Source organism: Lycorma delicatula, chromosome 2 (assembly GCF_047948215.1).
Source record: "Lycorma delicatula isolate Av1 chromosome 2, ASM4794821v1, whole genome shotgun sequence".
Classification (NCBI taxonomy): Eukaryota; Metazoa; Arthropoda; class Insecta; order Hemiptera; family Fulgoridae; genus Lycorma; species Lycorma delicatula.
The window spans coordinates 232,447,328-232,471,312 of NC_134456.1; the positions used below are offsets into that span (position 1 = coordinate 232,447,328).

At 27.6% G+C, this 23,985-nt stretch overlaps 1 protein-coding gene across 2 annotated transcripts in view; it reads left to right on the forward strand.

Annotated features, from left to right (window-relative positions):
• LOC142319743 (uncharacterized) overlaps positions 1-23,985 on the forward strand; it is a 77,839-nt gene that overhangs the window by 5,939 nt on the left and 47,915 nt on the right. For both annotated transcript variants that reach the window (XM_075357363.1, XM_075357364.1), the window contains exons 3-9: positions 73-271; positions 399-651; positions 4,122-4,255; positions 6,079-6,253; positions 6,454-6,560; positions 11,730-11,845; positions 12,515-12,625. In XM_075357363.1, coding sequence (XP_075213478.1) covers positions 73-271; positions 399-651; positions 4,122-4,255; positions 6,079-6,253; positions 6,454-6,560; positions 11,730-11,845; positions 12,515-12,625 — 1,095 coding nt within the window. The remainder of the gene's footprint in view (positions 1-72; positions 272-398; positions 652-4,121; positions 4,256-6,078; positions 6,254-6,453; positions 6,561-11,729; positions 11,846-12,514; positions 12,626-23,985) is intronic.

The window sequence follows — 23,985 nt, forward strand, 5'->3', positions numbered from 1 at the left end:
TGTGCATTGTAGTTGATACTCAGATATGGAAAAATCAAGTTTATTAAAAATATTATTATATTTTTTTTTTAGGTGAATATGGTAAAGAAGCTTCAGAAACAGTCCTTGTTAAAGCCAAAAGATATCCCAGAATTACGAAATGAAACCAGTTCTAACTTTAATCTGAAAGGTGATACTGTTGTTGTTAATAACTCTGTTTCAGAGGTATCAGAAAAAACTAATGTCACATCTGATCAACCAGAGGATGATGTAGAAAAACAACTGGATCAAGGTATTCTGTTTTTATTAAGTAGTTTTGTTGAATTAAAACTAGATTTCATCATTACTGACTATTCTTGTGATTTAAAAAAAATATGTGATTAGAGATTTTATTAAGAGTTTAAATGTATTTTCTTTAGTGGCAACTGGTGAGTCCATATATTCTGAAGAACATCATCTTTCTTTAAAAGTAGAAGGTTTAGAGAAACCTCGTCGTAAACGTGGGCGTCCTCGTAAACGAGTTGAGATTGAAAATAATGCAGAGGGTGAAAATGAACAAGAAGGGGAATTTGAGCCTGATGATGCTGACAATCCCAAATCACCTGCTTCTGATGTCGGTCACGATACTGATAATGAAGGTCGTAAACGTAGAAGAAGAAAAGTACCTGTAAGGTGTGTATTCAGTTGAATAAATTTTAACCTTGGATTTTTTTATTTTTAGTCTTTTTATTCATAAAAAGTGAAAATCTTGCTTTTGATAAAAATAAGATAAGGGATACAGAGAAATTACAAGAAATTACTTGCTTTGGGTGTGGAAAATAAGTTATTTTTATCTTCAGTTAGTCAAATTAGTTTTTGTACAAAAATATTTTGAATATCAAAATGACATTACGATATGTAGGTATTTATAAAAACCATTTCAATAATTCAGAGGATGGTCTCCCGCATTGAAAAAAAGAAAAAACTTTATAGCAACATATATTTGGAAACGCTTTGTTTATTGGCTATCCACGATACTGTATTTTTAACATAAAAATGTATTTCTCAGTACTGGTTGATTGTGCCAAGCTGAAACTTCACATACTACTAGAGTACGTAGAGGTTTACTTGTATAAAAATAATGAACCTGATATCTCAATCTATTTCAAAATTGCGACCATGTAAACTTTTTAATGGTTAATATCTTTGCAACAGCTGCTTTATTTAAAAGTTATCCCACAAAAAAAATTGTTAAGCATTTTGTGACAAAAAAAAGACACTTATTTATTCAAATTCGTTCATATATAACAAAGCTATGGGAAAAATTTGTGAAGTAGGTTGCTCTAGATTATAAAACCAGTTTTCATTTCCTCTTGAATAAAGTAAAATAACTCAACATAATCTCAACTGGAATAATTTTATTAATGTTATCATGTAATAAATTATAACTTAATAATATTGAAAATATTACAATAAAATAAAATATTGTATTCATACAGCATAAGTCAGTAGTATTCAGTTGGTTAATAGCAAAACACAAACTGGGTTTTAGTTTTTATTTAAATTGACAACAATGACTTGTTAATTACAACATCTGTTTTTAATACAAATTATTTTTCAATATTAATATTATTATATTTTTGTAATTTAAATAATTATTTAAAAACCTCAATTATGTCTGGTACTTTGTGTTCATCAATCCACATTTTGAACCACAATTCCTTTTCTTATTTAATGCTTTCTAAATTGTAGAAAGTTTAACAAGATGAAGTACATTCACACCATTCCTCCAATGAAACATCTCTCATGTTACTTGAATGGAAATTTATCATTGAAAATGCAAGTGAGAACTTGCATTGAACTTTTTTGTTTTTTTCTATTTTCATGAAGACTGGAGAACTTGGATGTTCCAGCACTTGAACTCCTCCATCAATGATTTTTCAGATTCCTTTGCAGTCTGATGTCTCTGTGGCTGTACATGTGCTTTGCAATAATCGTGCACGTCCTTAGTGAAAGGTGTGATGGAAAAAGAACCCCAACCACCTCTCATAGTTCTGGTGATGGCGAAAACAACACAAAGTGCTTGCAAGGCCAACAAATTTTCCTTTATTATCTTCATGACAACTGTTGTCTTCAGTTTCACTTTCATTGCGTTGCACATTGGTTTAAACCGTAGAAGAAGACCTTGCAGTTGCAGTGTTTGAACTACAGTGTGATTGTACTTCCTTGTTCTCATCATCATCATCTCTGCTGCTGGTATTTAATTTTTTATTTTAAATTCACTACAAAAAAAATAGATTTAATTTGATCAAATATTGATGTGGGCATGGATGTAGCATCTCACTGCATTGGTTTGATGATGAAGGTTCTAACAATATTTGTTAAAATTGAGTTTTATATGGTAAATGACTATACTAGTTGAGCTTAATTCAAAGATATGACTCTATCATTATAACAATAAAAACATGGATGAATCACAATAGAAAGTTTATCAGACATACATACATTTTTTAAAAACCACTTTTTTGAACATCAAAACAGTTATTTCCATAAATATAAATTTCCATAAATCATAAATTTGTCACATGGCAGTTAAATGATTAACTTTCTTTACTGACGAATTCAACATAAAACTAGAAATGAGCCGATTTTACTGATACATAAACCAAGCAGTTGTCAAAAGTAATATTGGTAAGTAGGCCAAGTTGTGAATTATTTTTGATTGTTCATCAAAACTGATTATTTAGAAAAACTTAACAAAAATTATAAACTTAAATATGAAACTATTTTATGTTGAAAGATCCAAAAGATTCCATAAGTGGCATAACTCTTGCATGCATATAAAGATAACCAAAAAATGAAGAATAACAAATTTTAAGTTATATGCTTTTAAAGCAAGAGCCACATGCTGTGCTTATGTAAATTTATAGTGCATACATTGCAAGTTACATTGTAATTTTTTATTTTAATTTTAAATTCACTGCAAGTGAGAAATGGGAATATCTCATTATAACAGAAAAGAAATTATAAATATTTATTTGTGCGACATATAATTTATTTCCATTTGTTGTAATAAAGTGGATGGCTGGTGGCAGCACGAAAAAACAAACTTTACAATCAAAAAATTGCATACACTACTTACACAGTTATGTGAAAGTAACAACTGCACCGACTAACCAAAAATGTGTGCGCTCTAATACTTGGTAAATAGCTTCTGGTATATCCCCGTTGTGTCATGAAGTGAGATGAGAGTGTTCATACTATTCTAGAAAACTCTTGTTGCCACAAGTGAGTTGGCACCGGTGTGTAACAGTAGTTCTTAAATCTTCTCACAGAAGGTGCAAGTGTCTCTATTTTGTAAATTAGTTTCTTTCAAAATGTTGTTTAATTTCAAATTTTTCAAAAATTTGTTATTTATATAATTTTTTGTTTTACATTTTTAAAATGAATTTTTTCCATGTCGGAAAAGCTGCCCCCTCTTGCCACCCTCTGCATATGCTCATGTTATTACTGGATCATGGTATAATAAAAATTACTTTATAAAAAAAATCAAGATCTTGAAAAATGTTTTTATTCATCAATTTTCTTTGTTTATATTAATATTAAAAATGTTCATGAAAAAAATAATATTCTATTGCTTTCAGTTTTAATTTGTTGAATAAAGTGATCCATAAAAGCAGTTTATAATTTTCATCAAATTTATGAAAAAATTTATGTATTCAAGTTGATGTAAAGTTGGTTGTAATGTTACAGATTAGACTGTATAATTATGGTTTTCTGGTGATTAAAAGAAAAAAAAAATTTAATTTGTACTAAATTTGCTACGTTGACTATTTAATATACAAAGATGTTTATTATTAGCTGGATTCTTTTTACGTACAGCACAGTGATAGAATGCAACAAAAAGCTCAAAATTAAATTTTTGATTTTTGTACTGATAATTTAATTTTCTGAGTTAATTTATTACAAAATATTCATGATACAGTTGATGTGATTTTATGCCGTAGATGATATTTTTGAAATAGTCTTACCGTATTTGTAAAACAATTACATAAATTAAAATGCATGTAATCACTACATGTAATATTTAATGGGTGTAATTTTAATAGTTCATTAATTTATGTTTTCTTTATTCATTATTATAATGTAATTTTTTAATTTAGATACAAAGAAGCAGTTCAGGGTAAAGAACTGGAAAGAATATTCAGAGAAGAAGGGGTTATTGATGAAGATGAAGAAAAAGAAGTTGAAGATGTTACTACTAGTGAGAAACCTAAAATTGCTGAAATGGAACAAGGTAAATTATTTGTAAGTAAATGGTAGAATTTATTTATCGGTTAACTATTTGTTTTAATGTAGTTCTATTATAATTTTTTGTATATTTATGTTTTTGGTGGAAAAAATGGTAAGGGAGAAAAGGTTACTAGGGATGTTGTTGGCTGCCTGAAATGGGAATGTCTCATTATTATAGAAAAAAAATTATAAGTATTTATTTGTGTGACATATAATAAAAGAAATTTCTAAGCTGGAGCACTTATTTTAACTTAAAAAGTGGGCAAAAAAAGTTTAGATATTAAAGGGAAAATTAAGTAGATCGTAAAGATCTTACAGTACAAGTACTAATTATTAGAGTCTGCTTTCCGGAATTTTGTAAGCACTTAACATGTAGTTGAGTAATAACAATTGAACTCCCAGTATTCTTTTATGTGTATCATTGTAATTTTCTCACTTTTCTGTTTAAAATAAATGTATGAAAGCATTTGTGAAGTTACAGTCATTAAAGTTAAATATTATCAAAAATAAAATAAAATATGTTGTGTGTCATATAACTAAATAATAATATTGAACATTTGGTCCCTGGAAAGGAGATAAATCTATTTTTCTAGATTAAGGATAAACAGAAAGTAGTCTTAAATAATGTGCTCTCTGCAGCATATTCCATGAGAATCTGACATTCATTAATTGATCTGGCAATATAACAAGCTGTTTTGCTCCTCTTTTAACGCCACATGCAAAGGGCTACTAAAAATCAAGATTGTTTGCTTGCCAGTCACTTAGTTGTTAATGCAGTATTAATTAGACTAAAATTGAATTGTGTTTTATAAAAAAAAAATTGTGTTTTATGTCAATAAAGTGGCATTGAATAGAAGCCATCTCAGAAATGGTCAACCTGAGACTACAAGACTACACTTCATTTACATTCATATGTATCATCCTCTGAAGTAATACCTTATGGTGGTTCTGGAGGCTAAACAGATAAAGAAAGAATAGAAGCTTTGATTTCTGCTATTTTTAAAGACGCTGTATTTGGGATGACTTTAATAGAAAGTTAGATAATTATTTTATTGCTCCAGGGTCGCTAATTTTTATGTAGCTAAATTTGTAAAAATGTCTGTGGAAGTAGAATTTAGCAAATCATGGCTAAATAGGTGGCATGTTTGCAAGACAAGTTATTGAAGTATTTTTACTTTTTGTGTGATAAGGTTATATTTTGCTTAAATAAGATGTCCTGCTTAAACCTGCTGTACTTTGCTAGCAAACCACTTGTTTTCTATGTTTTGTTAAGTTTATTACTGATGAATTTACTGCACATAAATCACCTTAAAAAAAATGTTGTTTTGAACTATGGTAAGAAATTAAGTAAGGGTGGAATGCCTTAAATTATCTAAAGGCAGTGTAATGATTTGATGGAATGCATCCATAAACCAATGTTAAGCACCATTCAGTAAAATTAAAGTAAGCAACACTGGGTGGAGTTTTTATGAGTTTGATATGCTGGTGAGTATACTGCCCAACAATATAATTTATTTAATATAATAATAATAATAATCAGATATTTGTATAAATACTTACATTTTTTAATATAGTCATTTTAATTTGCTGATTCTGTTTATACATTTTATCAAAATTGTAAACGCTCAAGAATAGTAGTATTAGTAAATTTTAGTTGTAAAATAAAATTTACTTTTGTGGATTATTGTTAAATACTAATATGAATAATAACATCTCAAGTGTATATGTGTTAAGGTAATTAAAAAATTTCTTATAAAATTAATTTTTTAGCCTTTTTTAACACTTTTATTTATTTACTCACATATTGTTTTTGTTGAAAAACTATAGAAGTTATTGGACATTTGGAGACACAAGATGGTCAGAACCTAGGAGAGCTTATTGTTATTAATAGAATACGTGCCAATAGAAATCGTAATAGACACATGAGAAGAAAAAAAGTTAGATTTCATTGTGAGATATGTGGTAGAGGATTTCTTCATCAAGGACGATATTTATTCCATAAGTATGTTTTTTTTTTTTTTGTTATTACTTTATATGCTACATGTAACTGTTATTTATATTTGTGAAAGTAAATTTAAATTTATTTTGGGTTTGATTTTTAAACACTCCAGTTGTTAAATTTGTTATCATTATTTAAATATAATTTTAATTTCATCCTTGTGTACTTGTACTGGTTTTAATGTGTTTTACTTTATTTTTTAGATCGTTTCACATGGGTGTAAAATTTGAGTGTGAAGAATGTAAAAAACGATTCACAACCAAAGAAAATTTTGATTTGCATCAAAAGGTTTTAGGGCATAGTGGTGAAGGTAAGTTTTAAAAGCATACAACTGTGTTTATTGCTATTTAACCTAGTATTTTAATTCTTCTGTATTGTTGATTTTTTGTAACTCATCCATATGACTGTTTTCTTTATGAAGTAGCTGACATGCATTTTTATAATGTTGAACACAATTACTCTACTTTTATGTTATGAATGAACAAAAACTACAACTTCATTATAAATAGCACAGTTCTTTGTATTAATATATAAGGTGTAATAAAAAAATAACTGAAATTTTAAATTTCTATCAAAAAAATTTACTTATTTCTGAAAAGCATTTATTTGTACAACCTTAATTCATTTTGCAATTTTTTTTCTTTATTTCATCTGTTGTAAATTGTTGTCCTTTTATTGTAACCAATTTTAATTCATTTGATTATGACATCTATCAGTTTTAATGACAAAGGTAATATGTAGTATATATAGTATGTATTATATAATATTTTATTAACTAATAATAAATCAATATATTCAAAAAATATTTTTATTTGCTCTGTATGTAATATCTCTATATTATATATATATATATATATATATATATATATAATTCAACTTAATCCACCCAAGTACAGATATAAGACAACTCTTACCGTATTTATATATTTATAATCCCGCATCATCAGTTGTGTGATATTTATAATATTACATATTAAAAGATTAAAATTGCGATCATGTACAAGAGTATATGAAGTCATGTAATAAAATGTATTAAAAACAAAGTAAACATGTATGTGGCCAGCCAAATACTGCAGTACTGAACTATTTAAATAAATATCTATAAAAGTGCTGCTATCTATTACAGCTTTTATTATGAGTGTGTCCATCAAAATCTATTCTGTTGTGATTGTTTCAAATTTATATTGTTAGTGCAGAGGTGGTATGGGTCTTAAAAGAATTGATGTTAGAAAAAAAAAATATATATATATATATATTTATATACATACAGGTGATTCAAAACTGTATGGCAAATCTCTTGAGAGCTGATTCTATAGCTAAAAATAGGGGAAAAAAGTTATACAAACGTCGGCCCGAATACACTTTGTTAGCAAGTTATGGCTAGCGAAAGATTTCGCCCAGATTTCGGATCCCCTGGGGAAATGAAGACTTCTTGAAATTCTGGAAAGGCAAATTAAGGAGCAAATTTAGTTGTTTCTAATGGTTTTTGACCTGAAAATATAAAAAAAATTGGTCCCAGAACTGTACCTCCATTAATTTTAAAGATATCCAACATAAAACACTAAACAAGGGTTGTCTGAAAAGTTTTGAGTCTAACATAGGAAGATGTATTTTTTCTGTTAAATATAGTTTTATTTTTCAATAAAGTCTCCTTTCAAGTCGATACATTTTTTCCAACCTCCTTAACCTTTCCATATAGTAGATAGCGTCTTCCCCAACAAAATAGGCATTTACGTATGTGATAACCTCCTTGTCCGATGAAAATCTCTTTCCTCCAAGTGAAACTTTAAGGTTAGGAAACAAGAAAACGTCGCTTGGGGCCAGGTATGGTGAGTGGTCAACCAATTCAAAGTGCAATTCTTGAAATTTAGCCATGGAGACCATTGAAGTGTGAGCAGGTGCATTGTCCTGATGGAAAAGCAGTTTCTTCTACAAATGTAGTCGTTTTTTTTGCAATTTCTGCCTTTCTGCCTTCAGCTTGTCAAGTAATGATGCATAATACGGTCCCATTATTGTTTTACCTTTTTGAAGATAATGATAAACAAAATTACATTACTATCCTAAAAAAACAGTCACCTTTCCAGCCGATGGAACTGTATTTAAATTTTTTGAAGCAGGTTCATCCTTCGCAGTCCATTGTTTTGACTGCCATTTCATCTCAGGAGTGTGGTGGTGGATCCACATTTCATCTGCAGTTATGGATAGAGGCAAAAAATCTAACTCGTTTTCTTAAACTGCTCCAGCAGGGCCTTGAAAATGTTCATTCAAATGCGTTTTTGGTACAAAGTGTGCCAACGCATGGATAGCTTACGCATATCCAATTCTTCAGTTAATATAGGACAAACACATTCTTTTGATACGCCCATAGCCTTTGCTATCTCTCGAACCTTAATTCGTCGGTCGTCCAGTACCATTTGGTGAACTTTTTTGATATCTGTGGTGGTTGCAGTTTTTGGCCATCCTGAACGTTCATCATCAACCAAGCTGGTATGACGATGTTTAAATTCAGCTGCCATCTTTTCACGGTGGAAAGTAATGGGACAGAGTCCCTGCAAATAGTGTCCAACTCTCTTTTAATTTGCATAGGCATATTGCCTATGCAAGTATTATTTAATCAAACCATTTCTTGATAATGTATTTGTTTTTGAGTTATAAGCAATCAAAGTTGCAAAAATGTTAAAATAGCAGTAGTAATAAAATGAAGTAAAATGCCCTGTAATAACTTTTTTCTTTCATATTACTCTCTCTTCAAAACTACATCTAATTACAAACTATAAACAGTTAATGTTGGAATTAATGGATTAAACACTAATAATAACACCCTTTATAATAATAAATAATACAATAATACTTAATAACAATTTTAAAGTTAATCAGTATCGGTTCCGCATTGATAGTCAACATAGAAAAGTCTTCATATGCGAGTTATTATTTGGTTTGAAGACATCTCTGCTGCACCAAATTTAGGCCTAACAAACAGATAATGAAGATTATTAAATTTTTTAATTAAATTATTTCTACTTGGCATCCTAATTCAGAAGAGATTTACAGAATGATGCTAAGATCTAATACACTGATGTCCCTGATAAAAAATTCTGTCTAAAATTATTTGATTAGGGCCCTTCAGAAATATTACAATGTAAATTCCTTATGAGTTGAAGAAAAAGTAAAGGATCTAATAAATAAAAAATTATTTACTTTTGTTTCTGACAAGCCAGAATAGAATAAGTTTCAAAGATCTATGACTTGGTTGATTTGTATATTTTTTTTTTTTCAATTATAAATTTACAGAATTTTTATGTAACTTATATTTAAAATTTTATCATTCATTTTTTACTAATCTAATGTAATTGTGTGATTGCACGACCTTGCTACTGCCATGGCTGGATGTCGATTGGCCTCCTTCGCACATCTGTACAAAAATGGTAGTGCCTCCCCTACTCCTTCCCATGTAGTGAGCAAACGGAGGTTACTTTCTGAACTGCCCTCGTAAATAATCTGTAAATTAATTGACAATAGACTGCTTCTAGCCTGTAAAATTTAGCTGTTTCTTGAGTTGTGATTTTTTAACATATGAAGCACTTCATTCAAAAGGGAGCGGGAGTCAGCTGCATGTAGTTGCCTGGCTCATATGATCTGCTAAAATAAAAATGTGAGCACATCTAACAACCAACAATCCAATACACCATCTGCTCTTATTGGATTAAATATTTGCAGTGGCATTATTTCTTTCCTTATTATAGCTCTTAACACTACTGTAGCAGCATGACTATAAGGAGGAAGTTTAATGCTCAGTTAAAATTTTAGGTATTAGGTTTTTGCAAATGTCAAAATTTCAAGCTCCCTTACCAAAAAAAAAAAAAAAAAAAAAAAATAGAAATTTCTGGAAGACATTTACGTATACACGTGTTGGCGTGTATTTTGATTAATACATGCTAACTTTGGATAATACTTTCAACTAGCTCAACATAAATTTTTCGAAAATGGCTCAAAAGATTTCTACATAAGAGAAACTAAATTTTGATTATTATTAAAATAGGAGACTGGAGTTTTTCTATTCTAATTTTCGATTGTTTTTGTATAGCGGTTATAGAAGATTGAACTTTAGTTTGAGGAAAGTATTTTAATAAGCTATTTAAATTTCAAAGTTTTAAGTCAATCAGATTAAGGGTGGGAGGACATTCAGCATTATTTCTAAACATTTTTACCAGAAATTTAGGGTTATTAATATATTAATTTTACTATTTTCATGATTATTATTATATTATTTTCATGATTTAAATAATATTTTATTTTGTATTGTTACATTTTCAATATTATTAAATTATTGTAATTTATTACATGATAAAATTAATAAAATTATTCCATTGAGATCATGTCAAGTTATTTCATTTTATTCAGGAGGAAAGGAAAATTGTTTTTTTAATCCAGAGTGACTCATTTCAAGAATTTTTCCCATAACTGTGATTTATGAATGGATTTTAATAAATAAGGTGTCATATTCTTTGTCATAAAACCCTTAACATTTTTTGTAATAACATAACATTTACATAACCATTTACATAAACAAACAATTAAAATGTTTACATGGCTGCAATTTTGAAATGGATTGAGAATCATGTTCATTATTTTTATACAAGTTAAACATGTAGGTATCTAGCAGTATTCAATATTTCAGTTTGTTATGATTAATCATTCCTGAGAAATAAATTATGTTAAAAATTCAGAATGGCAGATAGCTGGTAAGCTAAGCATTTCCAGATATATATATATATATAGATAAAATATCTTCTGTAGTTTGATGTGGAGGGACTATCCCCTGGAATTCTTGTAACAGTTTTTATAAACACTCATGTTTTATATATATAAAACAAAACACAGTAAATAGAAAAACTTACCATGTTAACTGTATTTATATATTTTGGTGGTTTATTAGCATAGTGGTCAATATGTTAATGATTTATTTGTATTTTCTAAAAGAAAATATATGTATTTTTAAATTATATTGATATAAACTACTGAATATCATTCAGTATTTTGTTTTACTAGGTGATTTATATTAATGGAATTAAATAATTAAAATATAATTTAACAGTATAGAGGAGTAATATTAATCTTAAAAAGATTTTAAAATTGATCCTTTCAAGACCCATGTCACATATTTATATATATATATATATATATATATATTGTTTTAAAGTTATTTATGTGTAATTAATTTATGCTTTAGATGTAGATGAATTTCATTATACTAGTCCATAAGTAAGTTCGTAACTGTATCTTAATAGTTTGTATAAATTTATTGTTTAAAAAGTACTTATTTTATACAGTAAGTTTAATTCTTAGTCAGAAAGATTAAAACTTATCCTTTTTTCATAATCCTTTCTTAGTTTATGGTTAGATGTATGTTAATTTAAAAATGTTGAATTGGAAAAGAATTTTTAATTGTTTGTGTTAAGCAAATATTGGTTATTAACAGGTATCGTTAAAGAGCTGGATGAAGGTAGTGGTGATGGTTCAAAAGAGGTGGAAAGTGGAGGAAAATTACCTTGTGCAATTTGTGAAAAGACATTTATGAGCAAACAAAGTTATGAGGTAATCAGTCGTTTTTTTGTCTGTTTGTTTACTTGTTTATTGTTTGTCGTTTGAACTAGTGATAAGATTTTTATATTTTACACTGTCTCATTGAGCGACTAAAATTCATACCATTAATGTCATTTTTCTATTCTTTTTTTTTATATACCGTTAGTGGTTAAATTTAATTTTGTAAATTAATTAAGATGGAGATTACATCTTACATTCCTGAAAGAGAGAAAAAGAATAAAAGAGTAGATAGATGGTGTAATTGTATATTTTCAAAAAAAGAATTGTAGGAATTGCAGGAACTTTTCAGAAGTCACTCTGTATATATTTCTGCCAAAAAGTTTTAAGAAAAAATCTGTGCCAATCTGGAAGGAGAACTGAGAAATGTGTACTACAATTTTACATCATATAGATCAGATTTTACATCATATAGATATAAATTTATTCGGTATAATTTCAGCAGCATTATGAGTAAGAAGGGTCTAGAAAAAGATGAGCAAGTTATTTAGATCCAAAACAAAGAATCTTGACATTACACAATTTCTGATGTTTATGTATACAAAATAATTAAAATTGACACATTTTGTAGTTTTTAAAATTGACACATTTTGTATATATTCTTAATGCGTAAAAGCATATTCTATTTTTATTTTTTTCTATGTTTAATAATTATATTTTCAGATACACTTAAAAGCTGTTCATGAAGGTCAGAAGCCATTTGTTTGTAATATCTGTAACAAAGGATTTGGTTACCAGAATAGTCTTAAATGTCACGTTTTAACACATCATGAAGTAAGTAAACTGCTCACTTTATGTAATTAATCTCTTATGTATTTTTTCAATCGGTAATTAGATAAATAAATGTTAGTTTATAGATTCTAACTTTGGAAACTATAAAAAATGAGATTCTTCTGCATTATTATTAATAGATTTCTGCATTAGATTAATAGATAGTTGCATAGAATCAACTTGTCTGCATAGATACCAAAGCTAAAAAATGTGCTCTAATATGATAGTATAATTACATACACCCTCATGTATAGTTCCACTTCTGTAACTCTCAACTTGCATGACACTATTGTTAATTATTTACATTATATATATATATATATATATATATATATAAGATTTACAAATTGTAAATAGTTCAGTAATTTGCATACTAGCAGCTTAATATATTTATTAAAGTTAATTTTTTTTCTTTTATTCATTGTCCAGATTCAGTAGTTATACATTTCTGCCTCAACAGAACTGCATTTATAAATTTATTTAAAATTATTAAAAGTGTAGAGTTGTAATTTTTCCACTTAAAAAATTTAAGTGTTAAGTTGTGTGTTTTCCACTTTAACAAATTGTCTTTGTAAATGTAATAAATGTGGAAAATAAACAAAAGCACTAAATAAAAAAAAAATTGTGATGAAGAAATCAAGTCGTTTGGTAGAATGACGCCGGCGAGAGTTTGTCTGACGGAGGAAACACCAAAGACGTATTTACTCTGACCAACTTGCAAATCGACATTTCAAAATTTTTAAAATTGTTTAAAATATAAAAAAAATTATTATTTTGATGAAATAAAGCTACCTACATATCATTGCAGAACAGATGTTCTTAATGAATATAGGTTTTCTTTTTTTGGAAAATATGTGATAAATCTTTGTTTTGTTTTTCTAACCCTGAGATTTTTTCCTAATCTGTTTATGAATCATGTCGCTAGATAGCAGTACTTGATAGTACTAGGTAGCATATATCTTAAATAATAAAATTTAAAAGAGAGTATACTAGTTTTATTAAAAAAGTAATAAATAAAATTAAATAAATTGATAAAAACTATTTGGTGGCTCTGGGGTTATGATATTTCAAAAAATTGTATTTATGGTCTGATTTAGCTCATATTCAAAATATATATTATTTACGTGAAAAGACTTATTTTTGCAAAAAAAAAAATGAAAAAAAAGATTTTTGTTCATGAAGATAGAGTGCTTTATTTGATGAGAATCAAGAAGTTGTTTTTTCATAAAAATAAGAAGAATCTTATTATTAACAGATGAACAGTTATTATGAAAAGTGTAGAGCTGTAATTTTTCCACTTTAGCAAATTGCCAACGTGTTAGTTATTGACTGGACTTGATATATCGTCTAATCAACCAATCGCATGATTTCAGATTTAGTATATTCTTGCTGTTCTACTTGAGTGGTGGAATCTTTCTCTTTAACTTAGGTTAAATTTTTTTCAGTGCATTTGGTAAAATCTTTTCAACTGGATCATCAGCTACATAGTATTAATTTCATAGGTAATTTGAATTATAATTCTGATGCTCTCATTCTTAACAATATTAACACAAAAAAAATACTTTTTAATAATAGCTTTAGTGCAACATAACCTATCATTTGAAGTTTTTACCTTTGAATAAATAAGTAAATATTAACAATGAGTAATATTTAATGTATTTTAATTAGGTCTTTATTAGGTTGATATTGTGTACATAGTATACATCCAATTCATATTTTTTCAAGTAAAAAGTTGATTATAATTTTAAAAATTAATTTAGCTATCAGCTAAAACACATTCTTAAAATAAAAAAATTATAAAATGAAATACATTCTAGCAAATAACATAATTTTAACATTTTTTTAGTCATCAATAGATATTATATATCATAGTTAAAAAACGTCTGAATATGATTGTAAATTTTACAATTATAATGGTTTTATTTTGAATAAATAAAGTCTGAATAACTTCGTAAACGTTTGATAACTTTCATATCAATTTCTGAACACTTTCATGATATATTGCTTAACAGAGAACATTCTAAAAATTTAATCTATCAAAAAAATACAATAAAGTTTTTGATATTTCTAATATCCTAATATTAACTGATGTGTTAATATGCATCAAAGATAATCACAATTCTTATTGTCAACGTAATAAAAAAACGACAAGAGGTTTCATCAAGGTTTGCAGATTTGGTTTTCCACGATCTCAGACTGATACTCTTGTTTTGAGGGATGTTGTGTCTTCCATTGCAGGCAGAAAAACCTTGAAAACAAGAAATAGTTTATATGATTTACCAAGAAATGAAAGTGAAGAATACATTAATGATTATAAACTATCAATATTACTTGTATCTGAAGGAAATATAAATATTCAATTTTGTGGTGATAAAATCAAAATATTCAATAGATACATAACAAAATATGAAAAAAGAAGAGAAGAACAATATTGTCCAAGATCATTTCAACAATATTAAAAACTCAACTTCATTGTGCAGTCGGCTATGGAATTTTACTCTTAGAGCATTAACCAATAGAGAGTTCAGAGCTTTAGAAGCATCTGATAGTCTGATAGGAAATTTGCTTTATGGTACGGAACCTAAGACTACTGTCAAATGGGCTAATATAAACGAAGACAGGGCCAAGATATTGAAACCTAAGAAACAAATTGATTTGTTAGATAAAGATTCTAATGATATTTTCTATTCCAATATTGTAGACAACTATTAATCCTATGAGACCAAAAGAATTGGATGACAACTATTTGTATGATTTCGTTAAATGGTTCGATTATACAACTGACAGACTCACAGATAGCAGTAGAGAATGTTACATGCTACCTAATGGAAAATTTATCAAGAAACATTTAAATCCGTGTCTTGTAAATCATTATAGATACAATGTGGATGTTCAACCTGAAAAATACTATTACAGTTTATTGTTGTTATTCAACCCTGGATAAAGTCAGAAACTTTGAAAGATGGGTACAGCACACATGCAGTCATTCCAGAATCTACAATATAGTTTACCAAAAGCAATGGCATACCATGAAAGCCTAGTGGAAATTCAAAAGGTTTTTGAGCATATTGAGGAAATTATTAAAAATAAAATAGAAGAGTAAGAAAAAGATTTTGAAATAATCGATGAATCATTAGAATGTTGCCATATTGAGGCCGATGAAGCAATGAAAGCTTACAGAGAAATTGACAACTTGGAAGATTTTGAGATGGACAATATTCTTGCGCAATTAGATGAAAATCAGAAACAGTAACAAAATGCATAGAAAACGATAATGATAAAATTTTAAGATTTTTCATTAGTAGTGAAGGAGGACCAGTAAAAGTTTTCTTATCCATGCAATAAGGTGTTGGGTTAAACAGTAATTGAATAAAAGTGTTTCTGTAACTGCTCGAACAGGTATCGCTGTGCACAACGTCAAGGGACTAACAATCCACAGACTTTTTCAACTGCCTGTAGAACATGATGCTACTCCAAAATATAGACCATTCTCAGACATACATATCGTATTGATTTCAATACGATAAAATTTTAAAAACACACCTTTAATCATTATTGATGAAATTTTGATGATATCTAACATAACTTTCATGTATATAAAACTTAGATTATGTGAAGTATTCGACACTTCTGATGAACAAGATGGCTGGTTTGGAAAACTACACATTTTATTATTTGGAGATTTGTTGCAACTTCAACCAGTGCGTGACAATGTGACAATTTGACTAACATCAAAATTACTTCAGATGATACCAACTAATACTTAGGATCATTTGGTTCCTTTGATTTATGGAAGATTATTTTCCATTACAATGAATTGACTATCAATGTGCGACAAAAAAACGATTTCGAATATTCAAAAGTGCTATCTTGAATTAGAATTGGTTACTTGAACAATGACGATCTAAAACACTTAATTCTAGAAAATTTGTGTTTACAAATACTGACTACTATAAGAATTTGCTCAAATTGTGCAGTTACATCGATAAACTACCAATAGATATGTTATGTCTTCTAGCAACCCATAACATGTGTGAAACATTAAATACTGAAATGTTAAGATGCATCTCTTCTGAAGAAATTGAATTTGGTGATTATGATTCATTAGACTGTGCAACCTATTTGAAAAAAATCAATAAAATTTTAAAATCAGATAATGAAAATTGTTCTAAGACTGGTGGTCTTCCTAAGGTCATTACTACAAAAATTGATGCTAAAGTCATGTTGACTAGAAATATCTATGTATCTCAAGGATTTTTTAATTGTAAAAAAAATTAAAAAACCATTGATGATAAAAATGATCTTCAACAAGTAACATTTACTTTATTTTCTGAGGAAGAACATATAGTTGAAAGAATAAGTATTAAATTTGAATTTATGATCAAACTTTTTATCATACGGAATCAATTTCCTGTTTGTTTAAGCTATGATATCACCGTATATAAATCACAAGGAATGAGTATAAAAAATGCCTTCATAAATGTTGGTAATAATATATTTACAGTTGGTCAAGCATACATCGCCTTTTCAAGAGCATCTTCTATTGAGGGATTGCATTTGGTCAGTCTTGATCTATCCATGATCAAGACCAGTTCTGAAGCAATACTTGAATACAATAGATTAAAAAGTAAATATAGGCCTGATCTTCTATTTCTTGAAGAGGGAAAAATGAATTTAAAAATGTCAGGGATGATATTTAGGTTATGTCTAAACATATCAATGAGTGCCAAGAATCCAATGATGCAAGTGAAATAAACCATGCAAAAGATAGAGAATTGCATGGATTATCTAATGGTGATACAGTTTCGTGTTATGCTAATTCAGTTATTCAATGTTTATTTAATTGTGCATTATTAAAGAATGAGATCCTGAAATTACCGAAAAATCATATATTACATATGTCACTTAAAAATTACATAAATAGAGCAAACGTAGACATGATAGAAAAAAGATAATTTGTACATGAGAATTTCAATATTCAATGACGACAAGATGCTGTTGGAATTTTTCACAAACATTCAACTTTGTCAATTAAATGTTTCAAGAGCATTATAGAACACTATCCTTGTGCAAATGATAAATGTAAGTATGCTTCAGAGCGTAAAGAAAATAATTTAGTTTTACACATAGATATTAAAACAGATAGTTTAAAGAAAAATAACAGTTTAAATCTCCAAGATTAAATTCATAATTTTAGTGAAAAAACTAATGTTGAAGGTAGATGTGCTGAACGTGAAAACACAGATTTCAACATAGAATGGATATTCATTCTTTAGAAAAACGGTTGATCATTCAAATAAAATTATTCGAAAATGACGCAGAATGTTTACGCAAAATAACTGAAACTAAAGAATAAAAAAAGTGTCTAATGATGCTTGCAAACTATTCTGGAAAAAATTTAAAGTTATAAGTGCAATATTTCATCATGGGCAGTCAATGAAAGAAGGACATTATAATAACATGATCAAAATTGGGAAAAATTGGATTGAAGTTGGATTGAAGAATTGCAAAAAAAACGTTAGCCACGAAATTCCAAAAATGCTTATGTTTTAATTTTTTAGAACAAATTTGTTTTTTATTGGACATGTGAATACAATCGACAAAAAGTTATTAGCAAACACACTACAGATACTAGAATTTTTATAAATATAAAAATAAAAACAGTTTAAATTTAACAAATGAACAGAAAACAAAAAACAGATTATATCCAAACTCCCAAAACAATAAAATTGTTAAGGTTTCGGCGAGAGTTTGCCATCAGTTGAAAACATCGAAAATCAAAATTCACAATTTATTTATTTATAGTTCTTCAAAAAGATATTGTCTGAATCAAAAAAGTACAGATATGTATGAAAGGTGAGATAATAATTGTTATAAATTTTTCCTACTTCATTTATCAAACAGAACAATATACACTGTTAGATATTTTATTCCTATATTTAATGTTAAATATTCATAAATATTAAATATTTTATTCCTCTACTAATATTGTAACTAAATGATAGAAGTTTTTAATAAAAAACAAATATGAAATCATAGAGAAAAAATTGGAGATAACAATTTTTTTGTATACTTGTATATATACTTAATAACACAATCATATAATAAAAAATTCATCAGATTTTCTCAAATATGTTGATTGAAAATGCAAAAATTCTTGCCAGCCTGATTTCATACTTTTAAGAATGAATTTGAACAAACTTCAATATTTTACGCTTAACATTACTATTGTTTAATGTTTTATTGTTTTAATGCAAATGCATTATGATCTCAAAAATAAGTTCAATTTTGTCGGTTATAGTGAAAAAATTCTATAAAGAACTATAATCAATTTCTGATTTCAATAAAAAGACCACTTTAATGAACAGATCAAGTGTTGATCAGAGATCAACAGTAGGGACAGTACGGGTCGTTGTGACAATTTAAAGTGAATATTACACACCTTACGTGAACTAATTATCATTCGTAGGTTTCTATTGATATATTTATCATATGTTCCTAATGGTTAAAAAGTCGCACAACATTAATCATATGTAATTTTACCTTTAATAAAATGTTTCCTTGATATTTTGAAAATTCAAAGTGACGAAATCATTTCTAATGTCACCTTCACTCTAAAGTATCATACTACCAGTACTGCCTCTAATTATGCATTAATTAGCTTGGAAAAAATTAACATAGTGAATAAAAAAACTATTCTTCAATTTTGTGAACAAAATTTACGTTTTGTTTTGCTATTTTGAAATTATACAACATTTTTTATAAAATAGAATTAATTTTTGAAACAAAGAAAATTATGAACCGTATTATTTTTTCAACTAATTAATAATTATTTTCAATCGCTGAATCATTTGATACAGTCATTAATTAAAAATAATAAATACATTTTTTTTCATTAACTGTCAAAAATTCAAAGATAAAAAATTAAGTATATTTTCAAAAAAAAATTGAAAATAATTATATAAATTAAGATAAAATAATTATATAAATTAAAATGCACATTATTTTGCATGATACTCCCAAATTGCATCAAATTATTTTATATCATAGAAGTTGTTGTATATGTGTAAGTAGGATTTAGAACTAGAGAATGATCACTCATATGAATTGCATTGTGAATTATCGTTTTTTTTTAAAGCAAGTAAAAAAGTAGAACACTCGCTTATGAATCATGAATTGATAGGATTTATGAAGTTGTTTAAATTATGAAATCAAGCTGGCAAGAGTTTTTGCATTTTCAATCAACATATTTGAGAAAATTTGATGAATTTTTTATTATATGGTTTGTATTATTAAAATAATTATTTATCTCCAATTTTTTCTCTATGATTTCATATTTGTTTTGTATTAAAAAAGTTATATCATTTAGTTACTATATTAGTAGAGAAATAAAATATTTAATATAAAATATATAGGAATAAAATATTTAACAGTGTTTATTGTTGTGTTTGAGAAATGAAGTAAGAAAAATTTATAACAATTATTATCTCACCTTTCATACATATCTGTACTTTTTTGATTCGGACGTCTTTTTGAAGAACTATAAATAAATAAATTGTTAAATTTCTATTTCTGATTTTTTCAATTGATGGCAAAATCTTCCCGAAACCTTAACAATTTTATTGTTTTTGGAGTTTGGATTATATTATATAATTAAAATAAATGATGTACTATGATAATTAAAATAAACAGGGTATTACTAGGAAGATTCATTTTATATTTTTTTTGAAGTCACAAAAAAATTTTATTTTATGAAAAATTTTATTTTTTTTTATTTTTCACATAGTATCTGTTTGTTATGAAAAGAAGTCAGTATTATAAGCTTTATTATTCCTACTATCCTAATTTAATTAAAATATTTTCTTTCATAGTCTACATGTGAATTCATTAAATTGTTTTTATTTTTAATTACATTATCCATTCTTTTTTTTTTTGTAAGATGTTAGATTTATTTGTATAATAAAGTATTAAAAGTTTACTGTAGTAATTTTAGAGAAAAGATGCAAAGACAAAGTTAATAGAGAATCAATCCATCCTTTATGTGTAACAATTTTTCTTTGATATACAGAAAAGATCTAGTGAAATGATAGTGAGGTAGAAAGTTATTGGCTGTGGTGGGAGAGGTAGAAAGGACAGAGAATGATAGAAAATGAGAGAGAGAGGCCAGAATATTAAATACCAGACAAGTACTGAGGAATATATTAGAATTTTGATTTAAACGTATAAATTCATTATAACAAGAGTGGCCTGAAAAGTAATGGACCAGCAGTTATTGTAAGAACAACAGAAGTGTGAGAAAAAAGTAATAAAAATATAATGAGTACATGTCTACTTACTTATTTTCATTAGTCACTATTTTATCTGATAAATCTTATCCAGTGTGTAACAAATTTTTGAATTGAAAGATTAATGTGAAATCCAGATTTGTTGTATAAGATTAGGAAATTTTTGGTGTTCCTTTGGCCTCTGTTTTGAGATTAGAAATTAAGTAGAAATTGCAGGACATCAAATATTATCAATTTTTGGTGGATGTGGGAAAAATTGAATTTTGGTTTTTCAAGAGAATTTGTAACTTGTATGTAGCATTATTTCAATTGCTTCAGGTCTCAATGTATCATGCAGAATTGTATCATGTATCATTGACAATATTCTCAGTCTCCACATAACTGCTAGTCTATTCGATATGTTTTGGATCCCTCCCGCCCAACAAAAAAGAACAAACTAAAGAATTACTGTGATCAAAGGGTGCTTTTTGAATTTTTTCGGCTGTGAATGATTTATAATAATATTGCATTATCTTTTTCTTTTTCTCAGGGTTTTAATGAGTGTTCAACTCATTAGTGCTTACATTTTTAAAAACATCCATCTTTATGGTACAGACTGAGGTGTTTCTCAAAACATTGTTTTAATACATTTTTAGTACTCTTCAAGCACAAGTATTTCAGTTCCAAAGTTGATTAAAAAACATAACTACCTTATACAGCCCTTCACTGAATCAATCAGCAAAATTAATTAGTCTTTTGAATCATTTATAAAAAAATTAGTCTTTTACTATGAGGTTTATTTGATGTTTCTTCTCGAACTAGTTACATATTTACAAAATTTTATTATCCAATGACTCATTGTTATTCAGCAGTCTTCTTACCATAAACTGTGACTAAAAGTTACTTATCCCACAAGTGGGTTGGTATACAGGAAAAATGTTGACAAATATATACCCCTGGTAATTAGCATTTTTCTTATTTACTGAATTTATAATTTTTTCTGACATTAATTAAAGGATAGGTAAATAATTTGCTTATTTCTACTACAGTTATCATTTCATTTTTTCCATGTTTAATGTCTTACTTTTTCCCTAATACTGTTAATAGGATCTTATACTTTCAGTGGAGCTCTTGTTGATTGATAAGCTCAGCTGGATCTTACAGGTATCTTAAAATTCAGGAGTTGATGATGATGTACCCTGAGGAACTGTGTGTTCCTGTTCTCTGGTAATTCTGTAATTTTTTGAAGGAAAGGCAGTTTTTGTTTTTAGTATATTATATGCAATATTACTGCAAAACATTTATTCAAATTAGTTAAAAAAATAAGTAGTGTGATGCTGCTGTTTGGATAAAAATCTCCTATTTCTTGAGGGATTATGTACAGGTTGGGCGTCCATCATCAGCATTGGGTCTTTAGTTTTTATCTAGTTGGTTTTTGTTTGTTTCAAACTGTGGTTCTGACAAGTATAGATCTCCTATCTCACCATCCATCCATTTCTTTTCCTTAAACTTGATCCCTTCTCTACTTTCAGTATGAGCCTGAAACCACGGGGTGCAACTATAGGATTGTAGATCTGACCCTTCTGGGTTCGTACTTAGTAGGCTTTGTTGTCCATACTGCTGGATTGCTTTTCAGATAGTGCTAGATCTCCTAGCCTCTTTTGAAGTACAAATACAGGCTGTTATCCGATAGCTTTTTTAATCTCTTTTAACTACTTTTAAGTGATATCCTGCTTGAAGAGTTTCAGAAAATCTTGTATTTTCACTTGAAAAAAATGACTTTTATGGTATATATTTTTATCTTTTAAATATTTGTCTTCCCAGTAATATTTAAATAATTGAGACAATTTTTTTTAATACTTATTTTATGAAAATAGGCGCAACTGTTGTACTTAGGGCCAGTCAGATACAACATCAAAACATATGACCCTCCTCCTTGTGTATTTTAGTAAAATGTAAATAAACATTTTTTACTTATACTAATATTTTAGTTTAGAAGCGAAATAATCTGAGTTATTCATTTTCTGTGACTCATGTTTTCTCTAACATAACATTATTTCATTCCCCATTGTGGTTCTAGTAACATCCAAGTCTAATTCTACACAGTAATGTCACTGTATATGTTTGCTTTATAAAGTCCTCTAACTAGCAATTATATACTTATATAATTATTTGTACAGTTGTTAAGCAAAGAACAATTCTTAATATTTTATAAACAAATAGAAGGTTATCAACTCAAGATTGCCGTCATTGGGATCTCAAAAATTGTAAGTTTTATGAGAAACTTTAACATATTCACTGCTGGCTTTTCATCGGTGTATTAACCCTCCTTGCTGAATTATTTTTTTGTTTTTAACTCACTTAGATATACTAGTTATCAAAATTTATATGCCTTTGAATAAAAAAACATTTGGAAATCCTGAGAAACATGATAACATGCTAGTGCTTTGTTCATGTGGGAGACAAAAAAAGCACTTTTTTTTCGACGAAAAACACTTTAGCCCTGAAAAATAAAAATAAAAATGTACACTCTCGCACGTGGCTGAGCATATTCATAACTTTTTCTTGTTCATACTGGGAATTTATGTTAACTAATTTTGTAGTCTTTTAATTAGATAAAAACAATTTATTGCTTAGTTTTATGAAAAAAGAAAGACCCAAGTTTGTGGATTTTACTTATAAAAATTCTTTGTTAAATTTACATGCAATAAATACTCAATTTATTCTGTGTATCAGTAACTATTTAGAATTTTTTATTTTACTCTTGCATCAAATTAATTTACAGTTTATTTTCATCTGATTTCATCATTCACTTGCCTTCTTTATGACCTGAAAATTATGCATAGATTCCTCTGAACACTTTAGAATAGATCTGACAAACAAGTAAACTAACTATACTATTATGTTTTAAAACACATAATGAAATAATACTTTTTATAGTTTATTGTTTTTATTTAAAAGAATAATAGTAATATTAAAAGTATTTGTGAAACATTCATTTTATTACAAAAGATATAAAATCACTAAAAGTATTTACTCAAAATAAAAATAATAGTATCAATATATAATTATAAAATAGAAGTAAAACATAATTGCCTA